The 16193-nt window shown below is 42.5% G+C and overlaps 1 protein-coding gene across 4 annotated transcripts in view; it reads right to left on the bottom strand.

The window, feature by feature from the left end:
* Positions 1–1547: 1547 nt before the first annotated feature.
* LOC135556083 (AP-2 complex subunit alpha-2-like) overlaps positions 1548–16193 on the bottom strand; it is a 65557-nt gene continuing 50911 nt past the window's right edge. For 2 of the 4 annotated variants that reach the window (XM_064988993.1, XM_064988994.1), the window contains 9 exons: positions 15742–15801; positions 15158–15229; positions 14720–14802; positions 12308–12396; positions 7978–8102; positions 7712–7828; positions 7565–7634; positions 7308–7442; positions 1548–3842 (listed from right to left, as the gene is read on the bottom strand). In XM_064988993.1, the coding sequence (XP_064845065.1) occupies positions 3765–3842; positions 7308–7442; positions 7565–7634; positions 7712–7828; positions 7978–8102; positions 12308–12396; positions 14720–14802; positions 15158–15229; positions 15742–15801 (829 nt within the window). In that variant the 3' untranslated portion in view covers positions 1548–3764. The remainder of the gene's footprint in view (positions 3843–7307; positions 7443–7564; positions 7635–7711; positions 7829–7977; positions 8103–12307; positions 12397–14719; positions 14803–15157; positions 15230–15741; positions 15802–16193) is intronic. The other 2 variants (XM_064988995.1, XM_064988996.1) reach the window with 2 other exon arrangements.

The following is a 16193-nucleotide window of genomic DNA, read 5'->3' as shown; positions in this document are numbered from 1 at the left end:
CATAGATAATTTATATTAAATTCATGTTTTATTTCTGCATCAAGGCTGATCTTTGCTTTGCACGGGGCACACGTTTGCATGTTCACTGTAGCCTAGGAGACGGCCTAGTTCGTCCCATTGGTGCATCATGACGAGTTACTCCTCTTGCTGAAGCCCTATATTCCCATTGGGTCAAATTAAGAATAAGAAAGAATGAATCTAATCTGATGTCAATCCAGTTCTGCGTTTACCCCTGTTAACAGTTCAGGTTTATGACTGGGGGAAGATTTGCTGATCCGAAACCTGTGCTTGAGGGCCATTTTAACCTGGTGTTGAATTAGGAAAATAGAAATATGACTCTCGAACTTGTCTGTTGTCGTTTTGATTATTGAGGGATAAAAACACATGCAGGTGCTGCTTTCTTCAGTGGAAGCTCGTAATAGATGTGATCAGCACAACAAAGGACACCGGGAACAGGTGAATAATGGGTTTGGGTCACTTTCACTCCCCCTCTGACCTGTTCATAGAAGATGTAAAGAGGATGTAATCAGAAAGGAGTACCTTTCTGATTAATCAGGAAAAATCTAATCTCACACCAGAAGACATACATTTAATGGGGTCGGTTTCCCAAACATCTCCATTGATCATGCTTTTTAGTCCAGGAAAAAGGCTATATTATGTCAATATAACAGTGAGGATGTAATCTGTTATCTTTGCACACTTGAGCTGCATTTACACAGGCAGCCCAATTGTGAATTGGGCAAAAGATGATCCGATTGGTCAAAATACCAAGAATTGGACAAAACATCAGAATTGGGCTGCCGGTGTAAACACTGCCTGTCTGTTAAGGCCCACTGTGACACTCCATATCCTATCACCCCTTTCATCCTCAGCCATTAGGTTGGAGGTACAGGTTGGTAACATGCAGTGTTTGAGAAGTTACTCTGAAAATATAGTTAACCAAGCTACCAATTACTTCACACTGGAAGTTAAGCTACACTAATTCTACCCTCAAGAAAATATCGTTCACTTGACTAAAGTTACTTTGAAGTAGTAGTTCACTACATCCAAACTAGTTCATGAAAAAGCATCATATGTAAATCCGATATGTCAGACTACAAATCTCAATAAAAGATCACTTTGGGGTCATATGTTAACATAATGTGGAATTTAGCCTATTAAACACAATTTCAAGTGAGAGTTAGGCAAGTATGATGCAGAAAAAATAACTTATTGCCTACTACATTTTATTTTAGCAAAATCAGTAGTGTCTAGTTCCAGTAGTTAACTACACTGCTACATGGCAAAACAATCTTCATTCAATGAGGAAAATCACATTACATCTACTACTTAGTCAATGTGATGAGTTCTTATTGATTGGACTATGTGATACATCCAACTACGGTTCTGGAGAGCTGCTGGGTGTTCAGGCTTTTGTTCAAGCCCAGCACTAACACATCAGTTTTTTGTTGTGGACGTGGAACTGTGGTGAGCTTTGGAAAGAAATTCCTCTTCACACATCATCACACACAGACACACTTTCCCACCAAGAAACAGAGAGCCAGTGGTAGAGTATATGGCATAGTTTTACTTTCACATTATTCAGTACAGAGTAAATCTTAAATCTAACACAGGTATCTCACAGGTTTAACACTGATACACAGGGCTGCATTAGCTAGCGGATACTGCACACACACACAAAATTATTCTACAGTTTCCACTACAATGATCAGACTGTCCCACTAATGTTGCATGGTTTAGACATATAAGTGACTCCTGTTGAAACTAATATGACCATGTCTCAAAGATAATTTAGGATATTTTTATCATGTGGTATACCGACACACACACACACACACACGCGATGCCCACCCCTGATGATTAGATCCTGGTAGTTGTGATTGACAATTGGTCTGAGTTCTCTCCTCCCTCTCATCTCTAAGAATGGACATGTTGGTGCGTGTGTCTGAAATGTGAGTTTACAGATAAGTGCTGTCCAGTGTCTTTGTGGTTGGTTGTGTTTTCAAAGATTATAATCAATCTATTTGCAGATTGCTATCTTCTCCCAATTAATACCATAAGGTAAGTATTTGTGACGTGTGTGTGCGTGCGTGCACAAGCCTGTGCGTGTTTAGAGATCAAGTTCTGAGGTACTCCTCTTTTCAGTCAATCACGGTGTCAAGCAGCACTCTACTCTCCAATCCCATCCCTCTTTTCAGCATGAAAAAATTAAAATAATGAATACTAGGCCTCTGCTCTGCTGCTTCACTCTTCATGTGAACACGGACTGGCCCACTGCCCTCTAACTCCTTCCAACTACACCTGAACTCCCAATCAATGGGACTTGCTCAATGCTTGCTTATGCACGACAAACATTTCATAAACTGTCGTAAAACAGCCCATATCAGTTCTCAACCAATGTTCCCTGCCTCAAGTGTCAAAAAACATTGCTAATCTGAAATAAACAGGTAATTACAATGGTGGTAAGTAGGCTTTATGACAGGTTTAAGTCAAGTGTCAACCTCACCGCTGTTTGATTAACACTGTAAACAAGACCAGCTACCCTGCTACTCTCTCCCTCAATCTCGCTCTCCTTCGAGCTGACCCCTCTACCCTATTCGCAGGGTACACACGGCTAGCCCTACTCTCGCTCTCTCTCTCACACACACACACACACACACAAAGCAACACAACATTACACCATTAAAGAAACAAACACGTCAATAACTCCACTACTAATAAAAGATGACAAAAAAGATAAAGTAATTACATTCTTCTTTTTTTTTTAAATATATATATATATATATATATATATATATATATATATATTCCATGAACAGGTACATAATCATTTGAGTTTATGTAGAAAGTATGGTTACACACCAGAAAGACAGGGGAAGTGGGAGAGGGGTGGTATGTGTATGTGTTTGAGGGGTATTGAAGGACTGAGGTCTCTTAGAACCACCTAAAGTGCACTGGCCATTTCCACTGGAATAAAGCTGGAACTGTAGACTTGGGAATGTGCCGGAGATTTTTTTAAGGAATATTATATCTCAGGGATTATACTGATAGAGGACCTTGGAATGTATAACCGGTGGGGGACTGGGACAGCAGAGGGTGGAGAAGAGATGGGTTTGGGGTGAAGGTGGGGGTTTAGAGTGTCATTTTGGACCCTTACACAGAAGAGTCCCATTTATTTAGTGATTTCGTTTTACCCCTCCCTCCAACTAAAGGAGGACCCTATACAGATACTTTACACGGACACTTAAGCATGTACAAATATATGTATCTGCCTACATGTGAGAGTATCTGGGTGTGTATTACATGTGTGTGTGTGTGTAGAACTCCCAGGAATAGTCTAAGGTTGAAATGTCGCGGAATCAACGCACAGATTCTTCCACCCTCCCCCCATGCATCACACAAGTACCAGCTGTCATCACAAGTACTCAGGGCTTAAACAGACAGGACGGAGAAGAACAGGACACACACGCACGCACGGGTAAACACCAGAAAAAAAACAAGAATTGTTGCGCCAATGATAATAAACAGTAATAACAATAAGAATCGGAATTATAATCATGACAAAAATAATAAATGACATTAATAATAGGGCAGTCGTGCAAGTGGCAACGGCTGCTTTTTTTCCCTTATGTAGGTATATTTCTTTCTTCTCGTTGATTCTTTGTTGGGGTGGGGGTGTTGAAACACTGGTCTCTGTGTGTTGGGCCTCTAGAGCGTGGTGATGATGGCCTGGAGCGCGTTGGGTGAGTTCTAGACTCAGGGATTCAGAACTGTTCTGCCAGGAGGTCACAGACGCGCTGGGAAACAGTGTCCTTGCTGCTGCGCAGAGTCAGCCGGTACATCTGACAGAGAAGGGACACAGATTTAACATGTGTAAACACACACACACACACACACACACACACACACACACACACACACACACACACACACACACACACACACGGTGGTCAGTAAAGTTCAAACACACATAATATAGATACAGTGCCTTCAGAGAGCATTCATGCCCCTGGACTTCTGCCACATTATGTTGCATTACAGCCTGAATTAAAAAAGGATTACATTTAGTTTCTCACCCATCTACACACAACATCCCACAATGGCGAAGTGAAATCAAGATTTTTTTTTAAATGTTTGCAAATTGATAGAAAATCAAATACAGAAATATCTCATTTACATACAGTGCCTTGCGAAAGTATTCGGCCCCCTTGAACTTTGCGACCTTTTGCCACATTTCAGGCTTCAAACATAAAGATATAAAACTATTTTTTTGTGAAGAATCAACAACAAGTGGGACACAATCATGAAGTGGGACGACATTTATTGGATATTTCAAACTTTTTTAACAAATCAAAAACTGAAAAATTGGCCGTGCAAAATTATTCAGCCCCTTTACTTTCAGTGCAGCAAACTCTCTCCAGAAGTTCAGTGAGGATCTCTGAATGATCCAATGTTGACCTAAATGACTAATGATGATAAATACAATCCACCTGTGTGTAATCAAGTCTCCGTATAAATGCACCTGCATTGTGATAGTCTCAGAGGTCCGTTAAAAGCGCAGAGAGCATCATGAAGAACAAGGAACACACCAGGCAGGTCCGAGATACTGTTGTGAAGAAGTTTAAAGCCGGATTTGGATACAAAAAGATTTCCCAAGCTTTAAACATCCCAAGGAGCACTGTGCGAGCGATAAAAATGAAACCAAAATTGAACTTTTTGGCAACAATGCAAAACGTTATGTTTGGCGTAAAAGCAACACAGCACATCACCCTGAACACACCATACCCACTGTCAAACATGGTGGTGGCAGCATCATGGTTTGGGCCTGCTTTTCTTCAGCAGGGACAGGGAAGATGGTTAAAATTAATGGGAAGATGGATGGAGCCAAATACAGGACCATTCTGGAAGAAAACCTGATGGAGTCTGCAAAAGACCTGAGACTGGGACGGAGATTTGTCTTCCAACAAGACAATGATCCAAAACATAAAGCAAAATCTACAATGGAATGGTTAAAAAATAAACATATCCAGGTGTTAGGATGGCCAAGTCAAAGTCCAGACCTGAATCCAATCGAGAATCTGTGGAAAGAACTGAAAACTGCTGTTCACAAATGCTCTCCATCCAACCTCAGAGCTCGAGCTGTTTTCCATGGAGGAATTGGAAAAAATTTCAGTCTCTCGATGTGCAAAACTGATAGAGACATACCCCAAGCGGCTTACAGCTGTAATCGCAGCAAAAGGTGGCGCTACAAAGTATTAACTTAAGGGGGCTGAATAATTTTGCTCGCCCAATTTTTCAGTTTTTGATTTGTTAAAAAAGTTTGAAATATCCAATAAATGTCGTTCCACTTCATGATTGTGTCCCACTTGTTGTTGATTCTTCACAAAAAAATACCGTTTTATATCTTTATGTTTGAAGCCTGAAATGTGGCAAAAGGTCGCAAAGTTCAAGGGGGCCGAATACTTTCGCAAGGCACTGTAAGTATTTATACACCTTTGCTATGACACCCCAAATTGAGCTCAGGGGCATCCAATTTCCTTTGATCATCCTTGATACACCTGGGGCCAACTCTGTTGTTTGGACATGATTTAGAAAGAGAAACACTCTATACAAGGTCCCACAGTTAACAGTGCATGTCAGAGCGGGAACGATACCATGAAGTCCAACGAACTGTCCGTAGAGCTCAGAGATAGAATTGTGATGAGGTATATATCTGGGGAAGGGTATAGAGTGCTGAAAGTTTGCAAGAGCAGTGGTCTCCATCATTGGGAAATTGAAAAAAATATGGAACAACCCAGATTCTGCCTACAGCTGTCCGTCCGACCAAACTGGGCAAGAAGGACCTTGGTCAGGGAGGTGACCAAGAACCCAATGACCAATCTGACAATTCCTTGGTTGAGATGGGAGAACCTGACATAAGGACAACAGTCTTTAAAGCACTTCACCAATATGGGCTTTATAGGAGTGACCAGACGGAAGCCACTCTTGAGAAAAAGGTAAATGACAGCACACCTGGAGTTTGCAAAAAGGCACGTTAAAGACTCAAAGCATAAGGCAAAATATGATTCTGATGAGACAAAAATGTATCTCTTTGAATGGAAAGTGTTATGTCTGGAGAACACCAGGCACAGGTCCTTGCCTGTCAACACCATCCCTATGCTATGCAATTCAATGAATGGAGCCAAATACAGGCAAATCCTTGATGAGAACCTGCTTCAAGAGAGAAAAATCTTAGATTGGTGCGAAGATTTATGTTCCAACAGGACAATAATGACCACAAGCATACAGAGAAAGCAATGTTGGGATGGCTTCAAGACAAGAATGTGAAAGTCCTTGAGTGGCCCAGCCAAAGCCCAGATTTGAATCACATTGAACATTTGTGTAAAGACTTGAAGATTGCTGTTTACCGCCGCTCCCATCTAATTTAAGCGCTTGAGAAAATCTGCAAGGAAGAATGGGAGAAAATCCCCAACTTCTGATGTACAAAGCTGATACAGACAATGACGACACATTCTCCAAGACGACTCAAAGCTGTAATCGTCGCCAAAAGTGAATCCATAACGTATAGACTCAGGGGTGTGAATACCTACGTAAATGAGATATTTCTGTAATTAAAAAAATAAATAAAAATCACTTTGTCATTATGAGGTACTGTGTGTAGATGGGTAAAAAAATATACATTTAATCAATTTTGAATTCAGGCTTAACAATAAAATGTGGAATAAGTCAAGGGGTATGAAAACTTTAAGGCATTGTATATATTGGATCATCAAACATTTTAACACGAGTCTAGAATGGATTTACACTGATGACACATTATCAACCTCGAGTCTAACACTGCACAGAGATCGAGAGAGAGAGAGAGAGAGAGAGAGAGAGACAGAATGTGGAGATTCAAGTGTTCAATTTTGGGGTGTCAGTGAGAAAGTGTGGAATAATCAATGTGGAGGGAAAAGTGAATGAGAACGTGAAAAAAGGGTGTGAAAGAGAGAATAGGGGGATGAGAAAGAAAGAACGGGAATGAGAGAGAACAGGGACAGTTGTGTGTTACCTGCTCGCCAGGCTTGATTTGCAGCAGCACACAGAAAGACACAGACAGCAGTAAGTGATGCAATGAGAGCAGCACAGAGAAGGACAGACGGACTCTGTGTGTGTGTGTGTGTGTGTGTGTGTGTGTGTGTGTGTGTGTGTGTGTGTGTGTGTGTGTGTGTGTGTGTGTGTGTGTGTGTGTATATATATATATATATATATATGCATGTACATGTGTGTGTGTGTGTATATATGCATATACATTTGTGTGTGTGTACCTGGGCCTGCGCATTGGGTTCCAGTCTCAGCAGACAGCCGACCTGTTGGGCCTTGGTCTGGATGACTCCAGCACACACATAGTTCTCTGGGTTAGGATCCACATTCTCCAACAGGGCTGTCCCCAGGCCCAGCAACTAGAGACAAGAGTGGGAGGGTGGGGGGAGAGAGAAAATGGGAGGGGGTAGAATGTGGTAGACATTCAGCAGGCAAAGGAATTAAATTAATATGCCTAAAGTGTGTGTGTATGTGTGTCTACCTTGGCCTTGAGCACTTCTGTGTCCATGCCATGACTGGCCTTGAAGATCTTTTGTGCTTCTTGCTGGGGCCTGAAAAGAGAAGAAGTCATAAATACACACACACGCACCCTCTTACATGCTCGCACCCTACACACACACTCGCTCACTGGCTGAGTTGTTTCCAGCGCTGGAAGAAGTCTGCGGCGGCCATCTCTGTGGGTTGGAAGAACTTGTTGATGGTGACAGGCAGCTTGAGAGAGATATTCTGCAGGGCTCCCCCATACCTGAGAGGAACACACACACACACGCTACTTAATAAACTGAAGATAACAACAATGTTTGAGTGTATGTTTGAGTTACTACTGATCTTCCGTGCATCATTGCGAGGTATTGGTATCATATGTTCTGTGTAATATTCTGTACGCGTGTGCACCTGAACTTGATGTTGAGCAGCGGAGCATCAATGAAGTCGGTCAGACACTCGATATTGATGACTTGCTGCACCTGTGCTCCTCCCTCCACTAGGGGTTCCACTGTTTTGGTCTGCACGTTGAGCTGTGGGAAAGCCAGTCAAGGAGAGGAACATGGCCGTGACTAGAGACTACACACTGGGGGGACTGTAATATTGAATATAGCTATGTGTGTTAAACAGTATAGACTACAACCCAATGGACACACATAGTAGTGTTGCACAGTACAGTCGTGGCCAAAAGTTTTGAGAATGACAAATATTACATTTCACAAAGTCTGCTTGCCTCAGTTTGTATGATGGCAATTTGCATATACTCCAGAATGTTATGAAGAGTGATCAGATGAATTTAAATTAATTGCAAAGTCCCTCTTCGGCCTGCAAATGAACTGAATCCCCCCAAAACATTTCCACTGCATTTCAGCACTGCCACAAAAGGACCAGCTGACATGTCAGTGATTCTGACAAGGCTGGAGATCACTCTGTCATGCTGATTGAGTTTGAATAACAGACCGAAAGCTTTAACAGCATTCTCAAAAGTGATCACAAATGCAATTATGAGTGTAATGCTTTTATTATAAAAAGGTGCATTTTTATGGTGAAAATGATCAGCGTATGTATGTCAGTTAGGCTCTACACCCGTTGTAATGCGGATTAATGTGTTTAAATTTTAAGAAGCTATTTGGCCACATCAGTTATGATGCAAACCTCATCAAAACATATAGGCCTATGGGCAAGGCTACATGAGGTGTGTGACTGTAACCGGTGTGAAATGGCTAGCTAGTTAGCGGGGTGCGCGCTAATAGTGTTTCAAAATCGGTGACGTCACTCACTCTGAGACCTTGAAGTAGTTGTTCCCCTTGCTCTGCAAGGGCCGCGGCTTTTGTGGAGTGATGAATAACGATGCTTCGAGGGTGGCTGTGGTCGATATGTGCAGAGGGTCTCTGGTTCGAGCCCAGGTAGGGACGAGGAGAGGGACGGAAGCTATACTGTTACATTGATGCTGTTTACCCAGATCACTGGTTGCTGCGGAAAAGGAGGAGGTCAAAAGGGGGGTGAGTGTAACCGGTGTGAAATGGCTAGCTAGTTAGAGGGGATGCGCGCTAATAGTGTTTCAAAATCGGTGACGTCGCTCGCTCCGAGACCTTGAAGCAGTTGTTCCCCTTGCTCTGCAAGGGCCTCAGCTTTAGTGGAGCGATGGGTAACGGTGCTTCGAGGGTGGCTGTGGTCGATATGTGCAGAGGGTCTCTGGTTCGAGCCCAGGTAGGGACGAGGAGAGGGACGGAAGCTATACTGTTACATTGATGCTGTTTACCCAGATCACTGGTTGCTGCGGAAAAGGAGGAGGTCAAAAGGGGGGTGAGTGTAACCGGTGTGAAATGGCTAGCTAGTTAGAGGGGATGCGCGCTAATAGTGTTTCAAAATCGGTGACGTCGCTCGCTCCGAGACCTTGAAGCAGTTGTTCCCCTTGCTCTGCAAGGGCCTCAGCTTTAGTGGAGCGATGGGTAACGGTGCTTCGTGGGTAACTGTTGTTGATGTGTGCAGAGGGTCCCTGGTTCGAGCCCAGGTAGGGGCAAGGAGAGGGACGGAAGCAAAAAACTGTTACACGACTATGGTTTGGAAAAAGAAGGCGGAAAAAAGCGTGTGAAACAGCAGGGCATCATTCACAAGTGAGCGGCTAATATTGTCACCCATCACACTATTCTTGATATAATCTTGTCTTTACATATACTAAATAATATACAGTACCAGGCAAAAGTTTGGATACCTACTCACTCAAGGGTTTTTCTTTATTTTGACTATTTTCTACATTGTAGAATAATAGTGAAGACATCAAAACTATGAAATAACACATATGGAAACATGTAGTCACCAAAAAAAGTGTAAAAGTATAAAACTATATTTTATATTTTTCAAAGTAGCCACCCTTTGCCTTGATGACAGCTTTGCACACTCCTCCCCCATATGCTGAGCACTTGTCAGATGCTTTTCCTTCACTCTGTGGTCCAACTCATCCCAAACCATCTCATTTGGGTTGAGGTCAGGTGATTATGGAGGTCAGGTGATTATGGAGGCCAGGTCATCTGATGCAGCACTCCATCTCTCCTTCTTGGTAAAATAACCCTTACAAAGCCGAGAGGTGTGTTGGGTCAATGTCATGTTGAAAAACAAATGAAGGTGGGACTAAGTGCAAACCAGATGGGATGGCGTATCGCTTCAGAATGCTGTGATAGCCATGCTGGTTATGTGTACAGTTGAAGTCGGAAGTTTACATACATTTACGTTGGAGTCATAAAACTCGTTTTTCAAACACTCCACAAATGTCTTATATCCGCAGTAAAACGAGTCCTATATCAACATAACCTGAAAGGCCGCTCAGCAAGGAATAAGCCATTGCTCCAAAACCACCATAAAAAAGCCAGACTACGGTTTGCAACTGCACATGGGGAAAAAGATGGTACTTTCTGGAGAAATATCCTCTGGTCTGATGAAACAAATATAGAACTGTTTGGCCATAAGGACCATTGTTATGTTTGGCGGAAAAAGGGAAGAAAAAAAGAACACCATCCTAACCGTGAAGAACGGGGGTGGCAGCATCATGTAGTGGGGGTGCTTTGCTGCAGGAGGGACTGGGGCACTTCATAAAATAGATGGCATCATGAGGAACAAAAATTATGTGGATATATTGAAGCAACATCTCAAGACATCAGTTAAAACTTGGTCACAAATGGGTCTTCCAAATGGACAATGACCCCAAGCATACTATAGAACATTTGTGGGCAGAACTGAAAAAGGGTGTGCGAGCAAGGAGGCCTACAAACCTGACTCAGTTACACCAGCTCTGTCAGGAGGATTGGGCCAAAATTCACCCAACTTATTGTGGGAAGCTTGTGGAAGGCTACCCGAAACGTTTGACCCAAGTTAAACAATTTAAAGGCAATGCTACCAAATACTAATTGAGTGTGTGTAAAACTTCTGACCCACTGGGAATGTGATGAAAGAAATAAAAGCTGAAATAAATCACTCTACTATTATTCTAACATTTCACATTCTTAAAATAAAGTGGTGAATATTTACTCTGAAAACCCGAGTTTAAATGTATTTGGCTAAGGTGTATGTAAACTTCCGACTTCAACTATAACTTTAATTGTAAATAAATCACTGACAGTGTCACCAGCAAAGCACCAACACACCTCCTCCATGCTTCACAGTGGGAATCATACATGCAGAGATCTTCTGTTTACCTACTCTGCATCTCACAAACACACAGAGGTTGGAACCAAAAATCTAATTTGGATTCATCAGAACAAAGGACAGATTTCCACCGGTCTAATGTCCTTTGCGCGTGTTTCTTGGCCCAAGGAAGTCTCTTTTTTTCTTATTGGTGTCCTTTAGTAGTGGTTTCTTCGCAGTAATTCAACCACTAAAGCCTGATTAACACAGTCTCCTCTGAACAGCTGATGTTGAGATGTGTCGGTTACTTGAACTCTGAAGCATCTATTTGGGCTGAGATGTCTGAGGTGCAGTTAACTCTAATGAACTCATCCTCCGCAGCAGAGTTAACTCTGGGTCTTCCTTTCCTGTGGCAGGCCTCATGAGAGTTTCCTCATAGCGCTTGATGGTTTTTGCGACTGCACTTGAAGAAACTTTCAAAGTTCTTCAAATGTCTTTGCTTATTTAAGCTGCTCTATCCATAATATGGACTTGGTCTTTTACCAAATAGGGTTATCTTCTGTATACCACTCCTTACTTGTCACAACACAACTGATTGGCTCAAACGCATTAAGGAAAGAAATTCCACAAATTAACTTAACAAGGCCCACCTGTTAACAGAAATGCTTTCCAGGTGAATACCTCGTGTTGCTGGCCAGTACATTCAGGAATTCCTGCCAGTGATGCAACAAAATGCCAACATGGCGATTTACAGTTAGCTGGTGTTCTAAAGCCTATTGTTTCCACAAATGTGTCCTATATCAGATGATCACCCTTTAATGCATACATGTCTGTCTCCCAAAAATGTTGACGAAAAAAAAGAAATATAATGATATTGAACTTAAAAGATGCCCAAATACTGAACAGAGCAGCAGCAGCGTTTGTCTGGATCATCTGCCATTATCTGACTTTGGCTAATATACCTTCTTTTTTTTGCAGTGGTATCGAGTATCGTGATGGTATCGCGTATTGTGATACTAAACCTGGTATCAGTATCGAAGTCAAAATTCTGCTATTGCTATAGTGCAAGATAAGGGTGTGCCAGTGTGTGTGTGTGTGTGCAAATGCATTGAAGGATATGAGATTGCAGCTCCCCTGGACAGCTGACTGTGGTGTTAAAGCTGACAAACTGCACCGAGGTTTTATTGCCATAGAACAGATACATCCTCCCTAAAAAAAAATAAAAAAAACATGTTAGAAGATATTATGTCAAATGGACACATTTAGGTGACATTTCCAAAATAAAACATACAGGTTATAAGCATTATGCACTGTTATGTATGCTCCCGTATTAAGGCTATAATGCAGCATTACACACCAACTCATTCCCGTTTATAAAGCATTATACTTCATAACACCTACAGTACAACACGTATGGACACAGTCGGTAACTCACCCATCTCATTAGTAAAATCACATACATACATAAACTCAGCAAAAAAAGAAACGTCCTCTCACTGTCAACTGCGTTTATTTTCAGCAAACTTAGCATGTGTAAATATTTGTATAAAAATAACAAGATTCAACAACAGACAAAAACTGAACAAGTTCAACAGACATGTCACTAACATAAATGGAATGGTGTCCCTGAACAAAGGGGGGGGGGTCAAAATCAATAGTAACAGGCAGTATCTGGTGTGGCCACCAGCTGCATTAAGTACTGCAGTGCATCTCCTCATCATGGACTGCACCAGATTTGCCAGTTCTGCTGTGAGATGTTCCCCAATCCTCCACCAAGGCACCTGCAAGTTCCCGGACATTTCTGGGGGGGAATGGCCCTAGCCCCCACCCTCTGATCCAACAGGTCCCAGACGTGCTGAATGGGACTGAGATCCGGGCTCTTCGCTGGCCATGGCAGAACACTGACATTCCTGTCTTGCAGGAAATCACACACAGAACGAGCAGTATGGCTGGTGGCATTGTCATGCTGGAGGGTCATGTCAGGATGAGCCTGCAGGAAGGGTACCACATGAGGGAGAAGGATGTCTTCCCTGTAAAGCACAGCGTTGAGATTGCCTGCAACAAGCTCAGTCCAATGATGCTGTGACACACCGCCCCAGACCATGATGGACCCTCCACCTCGATCCTGCTCCAGATTGCAGGCCTTGGTGTAACGCTCATTTCTTCAACAATAAACGCAAATCCAACCATCACCCCTGTTGCCACCCCTCCCCTGTTTTCCTCCAAACATAAAGTTGGTCTTCATGGCCAAACAGTTCTATTTTTGTTTCATCAGACCAGAGGACATTTCTCCAAAATGTATGGACACAGTCAGACATTTCTCCAAAATGTACCATCTTTGTCCCCATGTGCGGTGGCAAACCATAGTCTGGCTTTTTTATGACGGTTTTGGAGCAGTGGCTTCTTCCTTGCTGAGCGGCCCTTCAAGTTATGTCGATATAGGACTCGTTTTACTGTGGATATAGATACTTTTGTACCCATTTTCTCCAGCATCTTCACAAGGTCCTTTGCTGTTGTTCTGGGATTGATTTACACTTTTCACACCAAAGTACGTTCATCTCTAGGAGACAGAACACGTCTCCTTCCTGAGCGGTATGATGGCTGCGTGGTCCCATGGTGTTTATACTTGTGTACTATTGTTTGTACAGATGAACGTGGTACCTTCAGGCGTTTGGAAATTGCTCCCAAGGATGAACTAGACTTGTGGAGGTCTGCAATTTATTTTCTGAGGTCTTGGCTGATTTCTTTTGATTTTCCCATTATGTCGAGCAAAGAGGCACTGAGTTTGAAGGTAGGCCTTGAAATATATCCAGAGGTATACCTCCAATTGACTCAAAGGATGTCAATTAGCCTACCAGAAGCTTCTAAAGCCATCATTTTCTGGAATTTTCCAAGCAGTTTAAAGGCACAGTCAACTTAGTGTATGTAAACTTCTGGCCCCCTGGAATTGTGATACAGTGAATTATAAATGAAATAACCGATCTGTAAACAATTGTTGGAAAAATGACTTGTCATGCACAAAGTAGACGTCCTAACGGACTTACAAGAAATTTGTGGAGTTGATGAAAAACGAGATTGAATGACTCCAACCTAAGTGTATGTAAACTTCCGACTTCAACTGTACATACACACGTGCAAATACACCCATGCAGTAGCCAAGATATGCATTATGCTCACTCACCCAGCATCTAATGCATTATAGAAACTGAAGCGTACCTTACCACTGAATAAACATTCTGTATACTAAAATGGACATGACAAAGCTAGGATGTGAACACAAATACTAAATGACGCCATCTATTACATTCTGTGCCCGCTCAGAGGTACTTAGCAATGCTATAGAATAGTACAGACATCAATTCAAATAGGTTTAAGCATATAGGTTAATGTATTTCACACGGGACTGATCTTCAAGGGAAGAATCCTAACTTGAAACCCACACATAATGCAATCTCCCAGAACTCACATCAATGTGACAAATGTGACTTAGGTTTCAAGCATCTCCCCGCATTGTCGAGTAGCCCAAACTCACCCAGGTTCTGGCGGTACTCAGACTTGATGCCGATCTGAAGCAGCTGGTTCTCAAACAACACACCGTTGTTCTTACACACAAATCTGACAGGAGAGAGAGAGGGAGAAAGTGAGTGAGAATGAAAGTGTTAGGATTTATCATCATGTATCATTTGCTGCTTATAACATATCAATCAAGTGGTACATACACTACCTATAAAGTTATTTGAACTCTGCAGTCATGCCATCCTATCGCAATATCAATTCACTTTGCAGACAAACATACGTATCTTACCATATGTGAATGACTTAAGATAACAGACGTCAGTGACATCTACACCGTTGGGTTTGTGTCAATCCAGTAGGTTGTTAGATACCTTTGCTCAAGAGTGACAGAACCCCAAAACAAGCCAGCCCCGCCGGAAAGAGAGAGATAGGAGGAGCGAGAGAAAGCTCTTACTTGTTGAGAAGCTCGTCTGACTCGGGCAGAGGAGGGGCAGGATCCTCAGAGGCCACAGTAGGGGGAGCAGAGCTGAGAGGAGGAAGGAGGGATGGAGAAAGGATGGATGAGGAGAGGTGGATGACAGCACCCACAGAAAATGGCAGGGGGTGTGAGAGAATGTAAAATGTGTTTGAAGGGGATAAAATGAATTACAGATAGAAAAAGGGATAGAGAGGAGGAGGAAAAGAGTGTGTCAAGCGAGACCCAAAGTAGTGAGGCGTGACAAACAGGAGAAGAGAAGGAGAAGAGAAAAAGCAGAAGTGGGTTAGTATGAGCACTTAGATCCAATTCATCAAAACTGACAGCATTAACAAAAACAATGAGAAGTTGTTTGTGTGGTACATGCATGTATGAATAAACAGCATAGGTAGACTACAATAACATAATCCAACAAACCACATGCAATAGAGGGTATGTGTGTCCATGTGACTAGTTGAGGTGCCCATGCAGCCTCCCTAAGTAGCTTTAGATTAGAACAACAGTGTTCATATGTGTGTTTGGGTGCAACATGACAGTCAACCATCTTATTGCTGGCCCCTTACTCAGAGTCACCAGGACCCTCCACCAATGGGGAGTCAGAGGCCTCGGGAGCGTGAAGAGCGCTGCCAATGTCGAATCACAATCGAGGACAAGAGACACAAGCACGCACGTTGCCGGACCAAGCACGCACGCACACACACAAAAACACAGAGAAGGGGAAATAGAAAAGGGGAAGGAGAGAAAGTAAGAAAATAGAAAGACAGTAACATACACAGCAAGATAAAAAGAGAACAGACAAGATTACACATAGAAGACGCAGAGGAAACAAGAATAATGACTGATATAAAGACAGAGACAGAGGACCAGCACATATCACAGACAGCAAGCACCACAAGAATAAAACAACGCTCATTTTCAAGAGCAAGCTTCATATTTTACCACAGTGCATCTGGACAACTAAAACACATAACAGCCACACCACAAACATCAAGTATCCACTAGACACTGATCTTAG

Source organism: Oncorhynchus masou, chromosome 15 (genome assembly GCF_036934945.1).
Source record: "Oncorhynchus masou masou isolate Uvic2021 chromosome 15, UVic_Omas_1.1, whole genome shotgun sequence".
In the NCBI taxonomy this organism is placed as follows: domain Eukaryota; kingdom Metazoa; phylum Chordata; class Actinopteri; order Salmoniformes; family Salmonidae; genus Oncorhynchus; species Oncorhynchus masou.
Note: the sequence above shows the minus strand (reverse complement) of the source record. Positions and strands in the feature narration are given on the sequence as shown.